This window comes from Thunnus albacares, chromosome 20, assembly GCF_914725855.1.
Source record: "Thunnus albacares chromosome 20, fThuAlb1.1, whole genome shotgun sequence".
Lineage (NCBI taxonomy): Eukaryota > Metazoa > Chordata > Actinopteri > Scombriformes > Scombridae > Thunnus > Thunnus albacares.
The window spans coordinates 9,321,933-9,342,127 of record NC_058125.1 but is presented as its reverse complement, the minus strand read 5'-3'; the positions used below and the strand labels follow the sequence as shown (position 1 = coordinate 9,342,127).

General features: G+C 41.7%; 1 protein-coding gene and 1 non-coding gene across 2 annotated transcripts in view; both read left to right on the top strand.

Moving 5' to 3' along the window:
- The window catches only part of fam20cb (FAM20C golgi associated secretory pathway kinase b), a 51,163-nt gene extending 35,497 nt beyond the window's left edge, over positions 1-15,666 (top strand). The window contains exons 4-11 of the mRNA XM_044338050.1: positions 7,381-7,473; positions 11,121-11,236; positions 11,826-12,006; positions 12,354-12,463; positions 12,672-12,753; positions 13,205-13,264; positions 13,511-13,661; positions 13,797-15,666. Coding sequence (XP_044193985.1) covers positions 7,381-7,473; positions 11,121-11,236; positions 11,826-12,006; positions 12,354-12,463; positions 12,672-12,753; positions 13,205-13,264; positions 13,511-13,661; positions 13,797-13,913 — 910 coding nt within the window. The 3' untranslated portion in view covers positions 13,914-15,666. The remainder of the gene's footprint in view (positions 1-7,380; positions 7,474-11,120; positions 11,237-11,825; positions 12,007-12,353; positions 12,464-12,671; positions 12,754-13,204; positions 13,265-13,510; positions 13,662-13,796) is intronic.
- On the top strand, positions 10,847-10,919 carry trnar-ccu. The gene has a single exon. It is a non-coding gene; the product is annotated as a tRNA-Arg (tRNA).
- Positions 15,667-20,195: the final 4,529 nt, after the last annotated feature.

Sequence of the window (20,195 nt, the reverse complement as noted above, 5' to 3'; positions counted from 1 at the left end):
TGTCTATGAATTGCATTTACAGGAACATGAATACATGGCTGTTTGCTGTAGAGAATAGCTAATTTTCTATATAGGAGTCAGGCTGTAACGGTGGTTTTTGCAGAGAGTGTGTGTTACTCCAGCTGCCTCCATACTTTCATCCTTTGCCAGTGTGTGTGAGAGTGTGTGTCTCTCTTTTAGCCTATATATGCCTATTTGTGGCTCTCTCCTGTTCCTTCTATCCTAATCTGTTTTTTCAACTTGTGTGTGTGTGTGTGTGTGTGTGTGTGTGTACCTACCTATATACATATGTGTGTGTCAATGTGTCAGAGAGAGCGAGAGAGGGAGAGCTTTGCTGGAAGGAAACAGCTGTCTCTCTGTATGTCAGGCCTGGGATCTGAAGGGGTAAGGGAGTAAAGGAGGAGGAGGAGGAGGAGGAGGAGGAAGAGCACTGCAGTGCCTGGGGAACTATGACAGCCATCACACTTCGAAACTGCGACACACACATAACCCAAGCCACACACAAAGACAAGACACACACACACACACACACCTGGATAATGGTGTGAAGGTTATTTAAAGAGCCCTTGGGTGTTTGTGGTGTGCTAGTTAAAAATCCTTCAGTGAAATTTGTACTCCGTGACTCCGGGTTGACTTTATGGCATTTCGAAGACTGTGATCATATTTGACCATTTTTATGTCAGAACATATATTTAATATATATTTCAGTTTTGTTTCCTTCAGATTATTTTAATTGTCAGTGTGGAAAGGCCTCTGAAACAACTGTAATAAGCTTTTAAATGAGTAAATAAAATAACTAAACTCTATGGCAGGTTTAATGCTGTGGTCAGAGAGGAGCTTCCGTCATATAATATCCACCTTTAAAGAAAATTCTGGTATGATATGAGGCTCTGACACCTTTCTTCATTTTTTTTCTTTCCGTCTTTCCATTTTCCCTTCTTCCTCCTCTCCTTCTTTAAAGAAACAACTTGTTGATATGATAAGAAAGGCTACTACATCCTTCTTTCTTTCCTTCCTTACTTCCCCCTCTCCCTCCTTCCTTACAGGAAAAAACAACATCATATGTAAGAATACTACTTTTCTCTCTCTCCCTATCTGTTTCTCTTTTGCTCCTTCTTTATGTCCTTTCTTCCTCCCTTCCTTGTTTCCTTCTTTCTTTTCATATTTCCTTGCTTCTTTATTTTTGCTTCCTTCCTTCCATCCTTCCTTCCTGGTTTCTTTCTTTATTTTCTTGTTTCCTTCCTTCCTTACTTCTTTTCTTCTTTCCTTCCTTTCTTCTGTTCTTCTTTCCTTCCTCCTTTCTTTCCTTCCTTCCTACTTCCCTTCCTTCTTTCCATCCTTCCTTATTTCCTTCTTTCTTTCCTTCCTTCCTTCCTTGTTTCCTTCTTTCATTTCTTGTCCCCTTCTTTGTTTTGTTTCTCTTCTTTTTTCTCCCTCTCTGTCACTCTGTCTTTTTCTGTACATCCTTTCACTCACATACACAAAATGTCACCTCCACCACTAACTGAGCACTTACTCATGCATAATAGCCTGTCACACCTTGCCGTTTGTGTGCCCAATCCTCGCCGCGGATATTAAATTACAGTGGAAGGATACAGCAGCAACACCAGTAAACAGTAACATGTATCGTCAGATGCAAAGGCACAGGTACGCTTGTCTCATATGCCGGCAAGCGGCTTTTTTTTTCTCACTTTATCAAATGTCATTGCTCAAAAGGTCAGCCTTCACAGGCGTTATGCTTGAGATAAAACAATGTACCGCCTCCTCTCATCTCCACTCTCCCTATGGTGGTGTTTTTTTTTTTTTTTTTTTTTTTTTTTTGACCCATAGACAGGATTTGCTATCTTACCCTCTCATGCATTTAAAGCTCACCTAGATCCTCGCAGCTCAACACCCCCCTCTTGAGGTTTTGAAATAAACGGTCCCCTCTTCTGTGTGCGTGTGTGTGTGTGTGTACAGCGCAGTATGGCTCTATGTTTGTGTGTACAAGTGTGTAAGATTTGTGTGAGCGTACGTGCACTGTGCCATGCCCGTGTGTTTGACGGATGATGTGTGACAAGTGTGTGGAGTCAGCCCTTTGGTGGGAACCCGCTGGGGCTGGAAGATGCCCTTGTCCTTTTATATTTTACAGCATATCTTTTTACTGCTGCGCTCTGCTTCCCCTCTGCACTGTGGCCTGCCACCATACTGTAGCTATAAGCTCATATGCTGATCGATTGGCAGTTTGACTTTGAAACTAGATAAAACAGCCTCTCCATGCTACATTATTCTGTGTGATGTGGTGACACTAACTAAAATTATACCTAACCTTGGATAAGATTAGATGAAACAGAAAACTGTACCACGAGCGAGGATTATTCCAAAGTGAGCAGGTTGAACCACAAGAAACATGAAAGAATTCACAGTGAAACGCTTTGTGCACAATCTTGAGCTGTCACAGCTTTTGGATCCTTCATAATGAATGACTTGTAGCTGCCGGAGTGAAATGTTAGTGTCTTACAGAAAGGAAAACATTGATTTGAGGTGTGAACACCCAAAAATGTTGTGGGTGAGGCAGAGGAGGTGGACATTTGTTAAAATTTGTGAAAGTTCTTGCACAGACTCAAGCTACAGATTTACCATCCTGCTCGGCCTGCAATGTTTTACACCAAAGAGAAAAGATGTTCGCCTTTCTCTGTACAGTCAGAGAAGGAGTGCTGTGTGGGAGTGCACATTTCACCCCCAACTGAACACTGACGGCAGGAATGTGACCGAACCAGAATTTTACTTGGACAAACAAACGCAGTGTGTTTTTATTTTGCCTTTTTCTTAATGTTGATAACAGCGCAAAAGGAAATGCCTCTTCTTTATTTTCCTTCCTTCTTCCTCTCTCTCTCTCTCTCTCTCTCTGTCTCTCTCTCTCTGCTCCCGGTGTCTCTGAGGTAAACTAGGCACAGGTAGATTTTCCAGATGCGGTGCTCTCGTTCACCTTTATACTCTCTCGCTGCTGTGTGTTTGCTTGCTAGACCTCCGCTGCCCCACTGGCTGCTGGGGCCCCATCGGAGCTGGAAGCGCAGCCAAGAAACTGTCTGGCCACCCAGTGTAAACTATGTGTTTACAGCCGTGCCGGGGTCACACTGGGCATGCTCCGCTCAGTACGTCTCACCTGCTGCCGATGATAAAGGATCTAATGTCGGTGTTGACATAATCCTACATAAAGAATATACATTTCTATATGTCTTTACAGAACAGCATTTGGCAGTTCAACTATTCCTCACTGTGGTTGAAAGGAAATGTATGCTTTTCCTGGCAGCTTAGTGCTAGATATCTACTTATCATTCAGCATAAATCCGCTATGGATTTGTAAATATTTTAAAGGTTAAGCTCAAGCAGGCAGTCCAAAGTGAAAGGGACGAGTAGCTCTTGAGCAACAGACATGTCTGCCCTCTGCTCTGTTTTCTCTGAGCTCACTGCGCACTGTGTACTCAAACATTTATAGAGCCCCCACCAAGACTTTATCATGTGGTCGCATTTATGTATGTTTCCTCTGCCTTAAGTTGACGGCACAGCCTCCTCGTAACAACATGCCCCTAATGGTTTGCTTGATCAGAGCACGCTCAGAACACAGGTGCCTGAACACAGGTGCTGCTGTTAGAGGATTCAAACATAATGTTACGTAACTGCATATTTGTTAGTTCAAAGAACACTCGCAGAGATCTACTGTGCTGTAGTTTGTCCCTGGTTATTCTCTCCGTTTGACTCCAGCGCCTTTGTCACGTTTTACTTTTTCTTCTCTCTTTTATTCTTCCCTTTTTTTCAGTCGTCCTCTCTCCGGGTCAGTGGGGGAGTGTTATGCCATGCTCTAAATAACTTTATTGACATTTGAATTTGATGTGGATCACGGTAATTATCCAGCCTTCCTGCTTCCTGGCTCTCATTCACATCAGTGCACATCTCAAGCCGGGGTGCAGGCAGAGAGATTTGTCTCAAGCTTGTATTCACATCCTGCTCACTCATATTATCATTCATATTCTTGTGGAAAAGCACTGACACAAAACACATGCACCTAACGCACGTCATCGTGGTTCAAGAATAGAAGCATGAATAAAGCAGCATATTGTGGTATCTTCCCCTATGGAGATGGCAATGTAGCGGGAATATGTGAAGTATGCTTGTGGATTTCTTTAAGGCTGAATGACCATGAATCATTTCACCAGTATGTTTGCTCATGCTTATCCTCCAAGAGATCTCCATGACTACGCTCCTGCACAGACAGCACACTCTTGAAACACTGGCAAGTTAGAACTCCACTATCAGACAAGTTGTCTGTAGTATCTAGACGATTTGACTGCACATGATCCTGTCATGCAAAACTTTCCTGCTCAGATGCCAAGGGAAGGTTTTCATATTAAAAATGCACTAACAATATTTTTGATGCTGTATCATATTGTCCTTATTATGTGAAAATGTTGTATCTCCAAAATGTCAGCTTTTTAGATTGTAACAGTTTATTTTACTATTTATTATAACATTTTAGCTTGATGGCAGTTTATCTGTTATATCATCCTGTGGGTTTTGAAATCATAGAATCAGATGCAATGTGCTAATTTTGGGAAATACGTTTATTTGCTTTCTTGCCAAGAGTTAGATGAGAAGATTGATTCTCATATCTAAATATGAAGCTACAATCAGCAGCCGGATAGCTTAGCTTAGCATAAAGACTGGAAAGAGGTAACCTGGCTAGCTCATAAATTAACACCTCATATCTCGGATGACTTCCTGAAGTTTTGTTGTCCCCTTGAGTTGCCTGACAACCAGCTAAAGCTCTACCAATTTAAGCCAGGCTCAGATTACAGGAGTTTTGGGCCAATTTATCCCCGATTCACCCCTCCCGACAATCAGAGGAGAAATCTGGTCTGTGAGCTTGGTTGGTACCGATGTTCAGCCCAGATTATCTTGTAATGTGAGGGGTTAACAGATCCAATCTTAAACCTCCTCTTGCAGACTCATGGGGGCCGCCCCGTTAATTTCAAACATGTTTGATATTTAGGATTTAAAATCTGGATGATTATGTAACTACTCTCCGAGCAGGACCACAATAGCCAATGATAGAGCTGACAGTAATGCCAAGCAACAGTAAACGTTCTAGCTCTTGAGGCTAACGTTAGCTAGCGTACTACTGTTGACATTACGCCTCCAGTTCCCTTGAAGAACAGACTTTTTTTTCATCCAGACTTGTTTAGCCTTCTGCTTTATTAATTTTTTTTTTTTTCTCACTGCAAAGCACTACTAAAGCAAGTTGCACCCTGTCAGTCTCTATTTTGTTTACATTTCCAATTTGTTAATATCCTGTAGTGTGTGATGCGCTGTTATTTTGAAATCTTGCAGAGTGTGCAATCTGTGAAGTTTCTCCTTATGTGCGTGATGCAACCCCATTTCAAAATCGGTTAGGATTTTAAAACTCAGCCAGGCTTTAGCAATCAGCTAAATTGAATTGACAATCTCTATGCTACGCTAAGCTAACTGGCTTCTGGCTATTGCTTCATATTTAGTATACCAACATGAGTGTAATGTTGATCTTCTTGTCTAAAGCTTGGCAAGAAAGTGAATTTACCAAAATGTTGATTACAGTTGCTGTTGATAAACAATTGTAAACAAGACAAACATAGAATAGGTCAACATTTCTCAATAGAGAATGGAGAACTTCGTAAGCACGCTATTTGGTAATTCTACCAAAGAATTCCATTGGATTTAATCCTCTCACGCTCACTTTACATAAAAAAATCAAGTTTAACCTAAACTTTTATACATTATCGTCCCCAAAAGACATCACTGATTTATCCTCCCAAGACTAATTTTACAGACATTTGGTGGGAAATAAAACAGTGACACCTGTCCCCATCTATAAAACAGTTGTCACTGTGTCACTCTATATGCTGGACTGAATGATACTATCCTATAGCGTGTGCGGGGCTGAGCAGCACTGGTGTAAATAGACCAGACTGCTCTCCGCATTCAAAGTCTGCATCATTTTTCCTTGATGTAGAGTGAGAGCTGTGTCCCTGAAGCAAGGCTATCTGTGAAAAGGAGAGCGATACAATCAACAGACAGCGCTCGGCCTTTACTTACAGAGCCGCGCAGGAGTGAGGGATGAACAGCCATCTGCATGTGGCTGTCTGTCAAACGCTTGCAGGGAGATAGAGGATGGAGAAAGATTAGAGAAAGACAGAACAAGAGCAATAAAAAAGCAGAGGAAATTGGGGGATTTTTAGTGGACGAGTGTGTTTCTGGGCTCCATGTTGGGCTAGTTAATGACTGGTGCATATGTCAGCCACGCAGCTGTGGAGTTACAATCAGCCAGCCAGCTGAGGAAGGGAGCGACGAATGGAAGGAAAGGAGAAAGAAAGAGAGAGAGGCAGACAGATATGAAGTATTAAGCTGTGGATGCACAGAAAAGTGGAGAGAGGAGTTCTGCGCGAGCGAAGGCGAGAAGCAGAGGAGGTGAGACACTGTAGAGGATTTGAGCGAAATAAACAGAGAGAGGCATCCAGAGGGAATAGAGAGAGGAGAGAGAGAGAAGTTGCCAAGATAGTTTCCATTCTTCTCATCCTCCCTCAACTAGCTGAAGCAGAAATGGCAGAGGCTGCAGTCCAAATCATTACACTCAACTGCCTTCCTGGAAAGTATTTACTGTTGTCAATAAATAAAAAGCAAAGAGACGGCAGTGTTCATAAAAGGAAAAATAACTAAAATCTCAAGGAGTATTTTCACCCACACCTCCTTTGACTTTGGTTTTTTACTCCGGCCTGGTCTGTCCTGCCCCGTCCTGGCCCATGTTCCATCAGCTCTGGGATTTAAGCCTTAAGAGCCTCTTTTCCCTCCAGTAAGAGCTTTAAGGCAAAATGTGTGTGGAAAGCAATTTTTGGGGGAAGGATCAGAGCCGGACAGAAATAGGTACAGATCGAGAACAGGAGTGGGCGCTTTAAGAGGAAGACTTTGACCTTGAATTGTCGCCGCTCCTTGTTGCCCCACAAAACACCCACATTCACTTCCGCGAAGGCTTTTTTTGTGAGGCGAGGACACTTTTATTGTGTCTTGGTTATTGCTCACAAATGCTGTTCGCAGTATTAGGTACACGGCTGTAAAGCCGGCGTGTTTTATCACAGACTAGCCTGCTGTGAAGTAACACATCTTTGGAAATGTGAAGTTCTGCAGATGTCAGAATAACACATTCACCAATACCGATGTGCTGCAAGTACTGTAATATTGAATTCCTGTATGAAGTGAACTCTTTTCTCACGATGCTGTTTAAAATATGTTGCATGTTGTTGATTGTGAAAACCTTGGCTTTGCATGACACTTATACCTTACCTCTGTGTCTTTTCCCTTGTGTCTCTGCAGGCAGACTCGGGAGCAGGAGACCCCCCCAGACTTCTTCTATTTCTCTGACTTTGAGAGACACAACGCTGAGATTGCTGCCTTTCATCTAGACAGGTTAGTAAAAACTAGCCTGTCATGTAGGTTTTGTTTGTGTAGTACAATGTATTTGGGGCATCATGTTGTCACATGGTCATCTGTCTGTCCTCTTGGCCATTTGAAAGTGAATGTTGTCCCTTGTGAAGCAGATTATTGGACTACAGTAGAATTTTCAGAATCTTGCTACACAGAGCTGTTGCGGTATTATTAATACTTCTAAAACTGTGAGTGAATGAAAATGCTGAGCCACAACACATAGAAACAGCAGTTAGTAGTTCTAGTTAATGATTTGACAGGAAGCTACAGTGAGCGATGGCTACTTTATGTTTCAAAAATGGTCATTTCGCCTCTATTTCAGTGACATTTTGCACCTCTACAGGGCTGCAGATGGTTAAAATGTCAGTATTTTTTAAATGCTAAGGTTTAAGACAGCTTGTATAAAGCCTGTCCAGACCTTACTGCCACAACAGATCTAAGCTGATACCCAGCTATCAACAAAATATTAGGCTACATAAAATAGTATAGGAAAGAATAGGATATAAATAACAGGTCAAAACAGCAACACTAAACTATGCATGTAAAGGCACTAACATACATACTGTCTGTTAATGATGATTTGACACAAATCAGAAGCTGAATGAGGTTGAGTTAAACTAAAATATCATGAAATTATTGGCTGTGAAAAGATCAGTCCCCTCAGGGGCCGCAATGGATGTCTGGCGCCAAATGTCCAGAAATGGCCCTGCTCCTACAAATATTTTCATCTCAATGAGGAAAAAGTCAGTGTTTTTGAATCTCCTTCATGCCCAACTACTTCTCTCAGATCCAGGAGGGCCAGTGTCCTGCAGGTTTTTGTTCCTCCCTGATTGCTAATTTGCCACTCCTCGTGTCAGCTCATTAACCACCTGGGAGGAACAAAAATCTGCAAAACACCAGACCTGGAGGGAGAACTGGGTACCACTGTTCCTGTAATGCCTTAAGATATGTGTTTGTTTTAGTATAACCCATATTTTATATGAAGACAAGCATACTGGTGTGGAAAGAAATTGCTAATTAATGTATGAATTGTGTTACATAATTGCCTACTTAGCATAATCTGGTTACGTTTAATAAAATGTCAAAGGATAAAGAGATCAAAATCCTCCAGTGAGAGGACATTGTGCCAGTCCTCACTTCTTGTTGAGAAGTCAAAAAACACCCTGAGTGTGTCTGTTTGCAGGCACAACTGCAGGCACACTCATTTCTCTTCTGTGCACGAACACCTTCCATGGACTCCAGTTTAACTGTGCACTTATTCCTACATTTGCTTCTCCCTTTCAGTGTTTCTGTCCCTTAGAAACGTATCTTTTTTTCTTCAAAAACAGTGAGTTGTGTGAGCTCCAAGAGGCCATGAGTCATAGAGAATGAATGCCGCCCTCCCGCTGCTAGCATCTGACCGAACAATGACTGCAGCCTCCTTGCTTAGCTAACCACCACGCTCTCTGACTTCACTGCCTTTACAAGGCTAACACTTTATGGCCGGGCCTGCCTGCCTGCCTTCTGGAGAGACTTTAATGAAAAGAGAAAACCTCACGAGGCTCTGTGATCGACGAGGGAAAGCAATGAGTTTTAGTGGCAGTGTTGCTATTAAAGTCCAGCTGATGTCACTGTGGCTGTGTGTTATTATGAGCAGAGAGGTTGTGTTGTAGTGTGAAACCTGGTGTTTCTCTCTACTGACACGAGATGATTCCGAGGTCACACACATATACACACACACACACACACACACACACACACACATTCACATATACGCACACACACCATGGGGAAGTGATGTTTAATCTGCTTTTCCTTCAGGCACAATGACACAGTTCAGCAGCAATTGCATTAACAGCAGCTTTCTTCACCAGTCTGCTACACATCTGGTCCTCCTCTACACACACACACACGAAAATACGCTCACACACTCCCGGCATATGTGTGGGTTAAGGGGAAGAGAAGGAAACCAAAGGCATGAAAAGGCCCTCTGCCCGTTCTAAATATAAGCCAGGCAGGGTTTGCCAAAAGCAGTGCTTTATTTTTTTCCTTATTTTGTCTGTTCTAAATTAGAGCCTGGCTACAGAGCTGCTGCTGCTGCCGCTGCTGCTGCTGCTGCTGGTGCAGGCTTAGGCTACACTGCCTCCCAGGGGGCCTACAGCCACACATAGCCTCTTTTTAAAGCAGCATTCGCACAGGCATGTGCACACATACACACACACAGCCACTGTCTTTTTCTTATATAGGCTACACTGCTGTAGGCATCATTAATTATGTGATTGGATTTAAATGGGGAGTGCATTTGGTATCGCTGCATTAGGTGGGAAAAAGAGAGTAAGCAGTCAGTAGATATAAAAACACACAAGGCCTAATATGATCTTAAACTCCAAATTCATGAGACCCTCTGGTGTCTCATATATTTTTCAGGTGGTAATATGTGAAGTGATGATTCCCATCAATCCCACCCTGAATATACTATATAGTAACACAAGTTTAAAATGACCACCATGGGAATAAGGTGTTTCAAGGAGACAAGGATGAAAGAAAAAGCGTGAATGTTGGAGGAAGGAAGCCAGCTCTGGCTGTTCCCTTTAGCATGGCAGCAGGCCCAAACCCAGCGGGCCAAACGGCACTGTGTCCACTTGTCTGTTTGACAGCAAGGAGGAAAGAGACATGACTGTGTGCATCTGTGTCACTCTGCCTGCCACCATGACACTTGATGGCATCATTTGTACGACAGGCTCTGTTTTTTTTTCCGTTTTTTTTTTCTTCTCTTTCTCCACCTGTCTCTCTCTTTCTATCTCGCTCCTCTCGTTCCACCGCTTCCATCTTTAATCTCAACCTCTCTTCCTGCGTGTCTCTGCCCTCAAGCCCAGGCCATTAGGTGTTGTCAGGGGTATCAATTTTTAAAGAGCCCATGCTGATGTTGTGCCGGGGTGGTATTGACGACAGGGGCCACACATGCATAAAATAGGCGTGTGGCACGCACACAGAGAGACAGCCACGCTATCTTTCACATGAGAGAGATCATTGAAAACCTTTATTTCTCCATTTCAAGCACACACACATAGCTGCATTCTACAGTAGTTTCCAGGTAATTATACAAGTTGCCAAAATCACAACAGCCTCATAAGATGGAATATAGATACAAGTTCCCAGAATGCAGTGGGAACTTATATCTCAAAGGATTTTATATCAGGAGGCTGTGTGGAAGTAAAAAATGTGTGTGATGTAGAATCATAGCCACATAATAACCACTGGGTGGTTTACCACCATGTGGTGTAGCAGTCAGGTCATCAGTTATACCACAGTGCCCCCTGTTGACGGTGAAATTCAATTACATGAGTACAGTTTTTACATATAAGTGTGGCTGTCCGCCCCAGTGGCCTAATGGATAAGGCACTGGCCTCCTAAGCCAGGGATTGTGGGTTCGAGTCCCATCTGGGGTGAAATCTCTTTTTCAAAAGCTTGTTGTCATTGTCACTCCACAGACAGTCGTTTATTAGATACACAGCTCTTCAGGTGAACTTTTAAAATGATATTTTATAAAAATAAAACTGTTATAATCCATGATGCAGATCCTGTATCCTTGTACATTCCTCTGTGCTTAAAGCAGAAGGTAACCCTCAGTATGTGTCTCCGTCCTGTAGGATTCTGGACTTCCGTCGTGTCCCTCCTGTGGCCGGGAGGCTTGTCAACATGACGAAGGAGATCCGAGACGTCACCCGAGACAAAAAGCTCTGGAGGACGTTCTTCATATCACCAGGTACACACCAAAAAATTTTTAAAAAGTTTTCAGAGGCATATCTAGAAGGGAAAAACTTCCGCAACTACTTCTGCTCTTTTTAGTTGCAGTGCATGTACCACAAAACAAAAAAAAACTGCTATCAGTGAAGAATTTCTTCAACATGCAAAAGTTCAAGCGAAGCAAAAAAGAAGAGTTTTCCATGCTCATAATGTAGAGCAAAGCTACTCCTGTGCCCTGAATTGCTGGAATATTCATTTGCATGAGATTAGTATTATCAAGGGACTTTCGCTTGTGCCAAAGAACGACAGTTAATTAGAGATGCAACTTTTACTTTACATATTATACACATGGAAAATTCTCACAGGATTAAAATTACTGACGATCTCAGCAATTAATACAAGTCATTGAATGTCCCTAGGTAACTTTAATCTTGTGTAAAATGGGCTTTCAATATATGTGGTGTGCATTCCAATAAGGGCAAAAAGAGGGTGTTGTCATGTTTTAAGTATTAAATACTGAATGGTATAATAGAATAATAGTAATAATAGAATACAAATAAATATGACTTTTTGTTGTCATTAACAAACTGTTTTTTTTTGCTTCTCAGCCAACAACGTGTGTTTCTACGGGGAGTGTTCTTACTACTGCTCCACTGAGCATGCTCTGTGCGGTAAACCAGACCAGATTGAAGGATCCCTGGCTGCCTTCCTCCCAGACCTGGCCCTTGCTAAACGCAAGACCTGGAGGAACCCGTGGAGACGCTCCTACCACAAACGCAAGAAGGCAGAGTAAGAGATTGATTTGCCGACACTTGATAGTAGCAGCCACTGAGGGAGAGTCCTGTAAGCCCAACTATCAGAGGATATTCTGCACCCCATGTGTCAAAGCTGACTGACACCCAATAGGATAAAACAAACTGTACAGATCTTTACATGCAAGAAATTACAATCTTGTTATGCTAAAAGAAACACTGACAACTTATTTTCCCAAATTCATCTCAGCACAAGAATAAATTGAAAAAAAAAAAACATATTAAAAGGGGAAAAAAATGGATTTTGGTTATCATTCTGCTAAGCAGATGCATAAATTCTAGTAGATTAAAAATGTGAACAAGATGTTTGTGTAATACTTTCAGATGGGAGGTGGATCCGGACTACTGTGAGGAAGTCAAACAGACTCCACCTTATGACAGTGGGACGAGACTGCTGGACATAATGGACATGACCATCTTTGACTTCCTCATGGGTGAGTTGGCATGTCTGAGATGAATTCAAACAAGGGATTTCCTGTCACTGGGACCACTGTTTCTAGTGTCCTGTGTTTTTCAAACAAAGGGTAAAACACATATGTACTGTCTGCATACACATGTAGTGTGTAGTAACATAAAATACATTGACAAATACTGTATTTACTGTATCTCTTTCCTAAATTGTTTACATGATTTCCAACACAGGAAACATGGACCGCCATCATTATGAGACGTTTGAAAAGTTTGGAAATGAGACCTTCATCATCCACCTGGACAATGGCAGGGGGTAAGCCACCACACAGTTATTCACCATATTGAAATGTAAACATCGTCACACTGTTCGTTATTCTGAACTCTGCTGCTTCATAACTCCACCAGGTTCAGCATCAGTATCAGTAACAAATAAGAGAATTACAAAAACAAATACATGTGCAGGTGTGCCTGAGCATCATGTCCATAAATCTGGAGTAGTTTATAAAATTGCTGTGCGTTCTGATGCTGATTGGTATTCTCTTTGGATCACTTTTAATGACATGAAAACTCACTTTAAATGATCAAATTTGTAGTAAACTAAAAAATTGTGTTTTTCAGGAATAGCTCATCAAATTTGCAAAAGTATGCACATTTTGTTTGAAAATGCAGCAATCATACTAATAAAACAGAAAATTGTCTCGGAAAGAAATGTAAATACCAGTCATCACATTTAATACCATCTATGCTTCTGTTTTTCACTCTAGCTTTGGAAAGCACTCCCATGACGAGAAGTCCATTCTGGTGCCATTGACCCAGTGCTGCAGGTAAAGCCTTCTTTATGCTGGTTTCATGTAGCTTGATACAAAAAAAAGGTGTTAGGGGCTTTATTGATCCCTGAAGAGACAAAAAAGTAAAGATAGAAATTTTTGTGAGGCTACTTAAGTTTCTAATCACCCAAACCATATGCAACAGCTGGATATTCACATCATCTGTTTTATAGGCAAAATATGTGGATATACAGCAGCTAAGCACCTCACCACACTGCTCTCTTTCTTGCTCTCTTTCTGCAGGGTAAGGAAGTCGACCCACTTGCGTCTGCAGCTGCTGGCTAAGGAAGAATACAAGCTGTCCATGCTCATGGCAGAGTCCCTGGTGAGGGACCGTCTCAGTCCCATCCTCATCCAGCCACACCTGGATGCCATGGACCGACGACTACGCCAGGTCAGTTCTTACCTAAGATGTCAAACTATTCCTTTTGACTTCCTTTTAAGGCCATTAAGTACGTTGACCTTATTTGACCTCAACTTCCTCTATCACTCAACAGTTAAACAGCTAGATGATTTTCCTTTTCACCAGGTGCTGAATGTGCTGGCAGAATGCATTGAAAAGGAGGGCTACAGTTATGTTGTAGAGGACGACCTCCAGAGGGACCAAGGGACAGACCACGCCCACACCGCCCCACGACGGAGGTAGCTGGCTGGGAGGGGGTGGGTGGGTTGGGGGGTTGGAAGCTGGGTAGGACGGAATCCCTGAAGATAGAGGATTGGACTGAGCAGGTCCAGTCATCCTTTTAAACAGAACTGGCGTCCTGCGACACAGATGAGCTCCATCTGTATTGAGTTTCTCAGAGGGTTTGATTTGCTGAACTTACCAGGGACGCCCGCCTGCCGGAAGTGAATATAAGCTGTCTGGAAGTGGAAGCCTGCTGGATAGGACTGGACTCTGACAAACAGTGCAACGGCTTTAACTGCGCCGAAGCTCGAGACGCAGGTGATGTCGAAGACTTCTGGATGGATCTGGGGCCCGGATCATAAACTGAAATTGATCCACCCCCTCATCACCTAGACTCCTTAAAATATCCAACCCTGACTCTTGTGTAGGATAGTATCACCACAGCTGACCCCAAACACCGACCCACCGCAGCACTACCAAACCATGAAAGTCTTGCAAGAGACGCCTTCTCTTTGTCTTCTTCTGGACCCTTTTTTGAATTCAGTGAATTCTGAGGGACTTGTAAAGAATCTCCCGACCCTCCCTCCGCTCTTCACAAGCTGAATTATGTGTTTCTACGTATCGTTGGTATTGCAAGTGTTCCGGTTCACGGTGGAGGAGGAAGAGGTCGACTTCCTGTTGTCTTAATTATCAAAAACTATGTTGTATTGGTTTGCCGCAAAAATGATTTATTGCATAGTGTCTTTTTTTATTTTAATTCTGCTGAGCTGCTTCAGCCTTTATCATCGGTATTCAAGATGGAAATATTTGATTGGAGTGCAGGTTAACTCCTGGATTTGTCCATTAATTTTTGCCCATAAATGTTACTTGTCCTTAAGAGAGTATTTATTGAAAGTCATATTTATTGTTTGAAATGAGTAATAATACATAATCAGTAACACAGCATCATTTGTTCTGTTAAAAAGAGCTATTTAATTTACATTACAGAGGTGTACTTCCTCATTTGTCCAAAAGAGGGCAAAACGAGCACGTGCAAAAGCAGCTGCCAGGTCCGTGCCTCTCATTAACGTCACAGCTCTGCATATTTCACCCCATTTTTAATATCAAGCCAGAATTAAAACCGGTTTACAGCTACCGTCAAGTATTGGTTACATTCAAATGAGCAAGTCTACACCTGTGTTTACAACATTGAATCCATTTTCAACTACTGTTTCTGTTTTTTTTTTTCTTTTCAGTGCAACAGATATGAGGTTAGATTTACAGTATGGTACCAAAAGCCAAATGTGACACTAATTGTTTTATATTATTGTTTCTTTGTAATATATTTGATGTCCAGATGTTGCTGTTGTGGAGAGATTATTTTTCAGGATGTATATTTCATTCATCACCAACAGCTGATAGTTTAGCTGTCGGTGTCAACGATTCAGTCACTGGCTGAAAGTTAATATATACAGTAGGAAAATCTAGTGCCTGTGCAATGATAGAAATACTTGAATGTGTGGTTTCATAGCAGAAAGGTTTAAACTCCTCCCGGGTACGAGCTATAGATAAGATGCGGAGGTCTACATATATGTGTGTGCTGACTCCATCTGTTCCATGAGGGTTTTATAAAGTCTTAAGTTTCCATAGTCCTGTGTCAGTACAGTGTGTATGGACGTATGGGTGGATCCATGGAGAACGTTAGATGATGTGTTCTTAAAGTGAAAATGCTTCTTTTTTATTCGACTCATTGTTTCTGTGGATTTTTTTTTTTCATTTCTTTGCATCATGGTAAAAGTGCAATAAAACAAAATACGCAGAATATTATAATGCTTCAATGTAATTTTTAGGAGTATTAGTATGTGAGTGTGTTTGTTTAATATGCATGTTTTAATATTATTTAGGAGATTATTCATAGACAAACATCCACGTAGCTCAACAACAGTGTCGTCCAGCCTGTGAAGCCTGGGTAATAATTCATGATTATAAAACATATAAAACACCATTTCATGAATATGTAAACACAGTAAGTATCCACCCATCTGACGTGTTTGAGGAAAATATATAAATAATCTTGCTTTGGAAAGAGCCAGAAAAATGAGAAGAAGAATGAAATTTCTTTTCCAGGAAACTTTCAGGAAAACTTCCTAGAAAGTGCGTGGCTGGAAAGTTTATAGCATAGCACTAAAACATAAGCTTTCCACCACTGCAAGCTTACAAGGCTTACAAATGTTCCCTTCCCTGCCTTCAGAGGCTGAGTAGTACTTCACATTTTACTTTGACATGTAAAATTGGTGGAGTACCCCTTTAAACAACCAAAATAAGTACTTTGACCTTATTTGACTTCTACTGGTGACCAGAGAGAATTTAAAAGCTCATCATTTAACCACTGTCTCATGGTATTCCAAGCTTTCAATGATCATGAATGGCACTTTTGATACAGTACACACTTCCAGGACTAAAGCAATTAAGGAAAATAATGCTAAATATGCTACTAATAATAATTTAAAAAGCCCACAGATCGAAAAGAAGTCGTGTTTAACTCTCCTTTAGTTCTATTTTTGTTGTCCACTAACTACTGAGAAATATATCTGCTTTTAGCTGCTAAAAGCTCCATTATGTTCACCAGCTAGTCGCTGACTTTGTCTGTTGAAGCTTTTTTGCTGAAAACAGCTGCCTGCAGTGCTCTGTCCAGTAAACAATACTGGTGAGAGCAGTGACAGTGAACCAAAACAGTGAAGTTGCAGTCTGGCAAATCAAAGTAATGAGTTGCTATAAGGCTTCATAGAGATGAGAGGAAGTGCGGAGTCGGTGATTATTATCTGTGGGCTCATAAGAAGAAGCTGTACTCCCCTCACATACAAGTACAAATATGGCAACATTAATGTCATTTGCAGACTAATTTTATGTCGAGCGGTAGCTAATATGTTCACTTTGAAAGAATCAGAATCCTATCTTAATACTTAATGATTATTGAATTGCTTGCCAAAGAAAAACTGATGAAACTTACAGCATCAACTGTATCATGTCCTCAATTGTTTGAATAGACAGGCATGCAGCTCATGGAAATAAAGCTTTGTGTTAACCAAAAACAAAGGAAGATCAGGGATTTCATCAGTAGCCGTGTGACCCTCGGTATGGGCCTCCTTTTAGTATCACACTGAAGATGTCACCAAAAACAAAAAGCAGTCTGAACCAAGTTTTTAATTCTAAAGAAAAAGTTATTTTTGCACATGAATTTTGTGCCAGTGATGAATCAGCTTAATAACCCTCTGTGGTGAAAAATGCTGCACAACTGCAACGTGACTTCAGCTCCGATCAAGATAAACATAGCCGACCCCATAAAGTCAGAACTGCTCGAGTTTTGCTTCATCTACTTTGTACAGACTGAATACTCAGGTGAACACAGGCCTGCTCTGGAGGTTTCTACAGTGTAATTTGACAGAGGATGGCTGCACAGTACAGTGCAAAGGAAAATGGCCCTCAGCCTCCGCTCTCTGCATAAGCATGTTTACAGTTCCCAGTACACTGTTGTGTTTTGATAACCTTTCCTCACAGAACAGCCCCCGGAAAAGCTACTTGGTTGGTTTACATAAATGAACGTTCACACACACACACACACACACACACACACACACACATGTAAGCAGACAAAGCTATGAATGGAGGAAGCGGAGTTTGAGACAACCATCAGAGGGACAGAGAGTGACCAGAGGAGAACTAAGGGCTGTAATCGCTGCGGCCGGCCGCAGACAGGACGGCAGAGGAAGCCTCGTCATGGGAGCGAACCATGAGGTGCTTATCAGATCTCACTTCAAACCAACCTGATTCCATGACCCCCTCTTCTCCTCTGCACTGCCTCTCTCTGTTGGTCCTATTTGGTCTATTTAGTTTTGTATGAATCTGTTTTTCTTGTCTGGAGTGAAGCAGCCCAGACGACTCCTCACAGTTCACCTAAATGAACTTATTCTAGCCCTGTGGTGGCTATTTGTGCAATGAAGTCAATCATGTTGCTTTGTGGTTAAGCATTATAGTAGATCAACCTTGTAAGACAGTATTAAAGATAATACTGCATGTATAATGGGTGAGCAAAAACATTCAATTGTATGCTACTTATGGGCTTTAATTAATATAGAGTGCATTACAAAAATGTACTAAATTAAAGGCCAGGGGTGGACTTAGCTGAGCTAACACTGAGAAGTTGATCAGGCAAAAAAGCATGCACTATATATAGTAGTCTATGGTGGCCCTTTACACTTTTTAAATTGTACTTGATAGTCGACAGTGTAGTCACAGGGGAATGACGTTGATGTATGGTGTTGCAGTTATATGGTATGTATGTGCCTTAACCATAAAGCTACCAGGATGCCCCTTATTATGTTGTTTAAAAAAAACCATTTTATTAACTGTGACTTTCCCAAAGTTTGGGGATTTACAAGAGACAGATTATAGAAAAGATAAAAAATCTAAATCAAAGCAGCAGAGGCCGAGATATCCTGACTTTTAAGACTCTTGTGTGGGTCCAGCTTGAAAAACACTGCATCCTACATTTCCCGTAATGCAAATTCATTGCAGCTTTAATCAGACCCTCCCTATTTTCTAAGTGTGCACGTCTTTCGAACTTCAAACCCATAGTTTATAACTCAGGCAGGCTTTAAAACAATGTAGTCTCTGTGCACATGCTGATAACCCTGATGACATCATCAATATTGTAATCAGCCAATAAAATATTGTGTTAGTATTTAGTTGTATGTAAACTCCCCCTCAGGTTCTTAAAACCCCCAAATTCCTGGAAAAAAATAGGAAAGACATGACCTCAGTATCCATGGTAGCAAGAGAGATCAGTGATATCAGTTTCCTTTTTGTGCTTCTAGATGCTCTTCATCTTTTCATGAAGCCACATAGAAAATCTAGGCTTTAAAATTGAGTTGACCTTTCAGTTGCTTCATTAGCCTATCAGAAATAATCAGAGAATTGCTTTAATGTCTCTGGGTTGCACCAATATAGCGCCTACAGGCTACTCCTGCACCAGCGAGGCCACACACAGAGTCCTGGCAGACCTCAGGCTGTTTTCCCGGCCTCTGTCGCCTCACGGGAGACCTCCAATTGCCCCGTTAAGAGCCCTTCAAAATACACATCCCACTGTTTTATAGACACGGAAACAATTTATGGCCATTATAGAACATTATAGATAGCATCTACAAAACTTCCCGTTGTTGACTAAACGTCTGCCAGAGTGGACACACACACACCCCAAAGAGTTAACGGAGAGAAAAAGAAAACAAAGATGCAAAGGATCTTGTTTGTTGGTTTGGGGTTAGATGTTTTAAGTACAGCTACAGAGATTAGACTATAAAAAGAACCAAAATAAAACATGAAGGCAGTCTACAAGACCAGCGGACCACCCAGAATCCTGCTGGAGGTGGGGTAGAGGAGCAGTTTTTCCAGCATTCTCGCCCCGGGTTCAGACGACCCAGACTGCTACTGTGAGACCGCCTGGATGGGACCAGTTTAGCTCAGTCGAGTTCAAGTTAAAGGACCAGTGTGTAAGATTTAGGGGGATGTATTGGCGGAAATGGAATATAATATTCATAAGTATGTTTTAATCAGTGTATAATCACCTGAAAATAAGAATCGTTGTGTTACCTTAGAATGAGCCCTTTATATCTACATAGGGAGCGGGTCCTCTTCCGCGGAGTCCGCCATGTTGCACTGCTATGTTTTCTACAGTAGCCCGGAACGGACAAACCAAACACTGGCTCTAGAGACGGCCTTACATGTTTTTCGTGAGTTTCATGGCCACTGTAGGTTCTCTTACATACTTGGAAGGGGAGGGTGAGGGAAGGTGTATTCAGTTGGTTGCAATCTGCAACCTCACCGCTAGATGCCACTAAATCTTACACGCTGGTCCTTTAAAGGGGAAATCCACTGATTTTACATGTCAAAGTCTATTTAGTCACAGAGCACCGTGAAAACTGTTGTACAATGTTCTCTGTAGCTGTGGAGTTTTAAAAGATGTGGGTGTTTACCAGGCAAAGAAGGTCTAATGAAAGATGTTATTGAAAAGCATTATGGGAAGTGTAGGATCTTTTTTTTTTTTGGTGCTATAAATCAGGATATCTCGGGTCACTTCTATGCCAATTTTGTCATTAAAAAAAAAAAATCTGTCTTTTGCAATTCCCCCAACTTTATAGAAGTATAATATTAAATCTCTGGAGTGCCCCTTAAGTCCAAGACTGGACCCAATGTGGCATTCAAGTGAGGACTAGTTCCAAACCAGGGAGGATTAACACTAAGTCACAGGCAGTTCAGGAAGAACTTGGT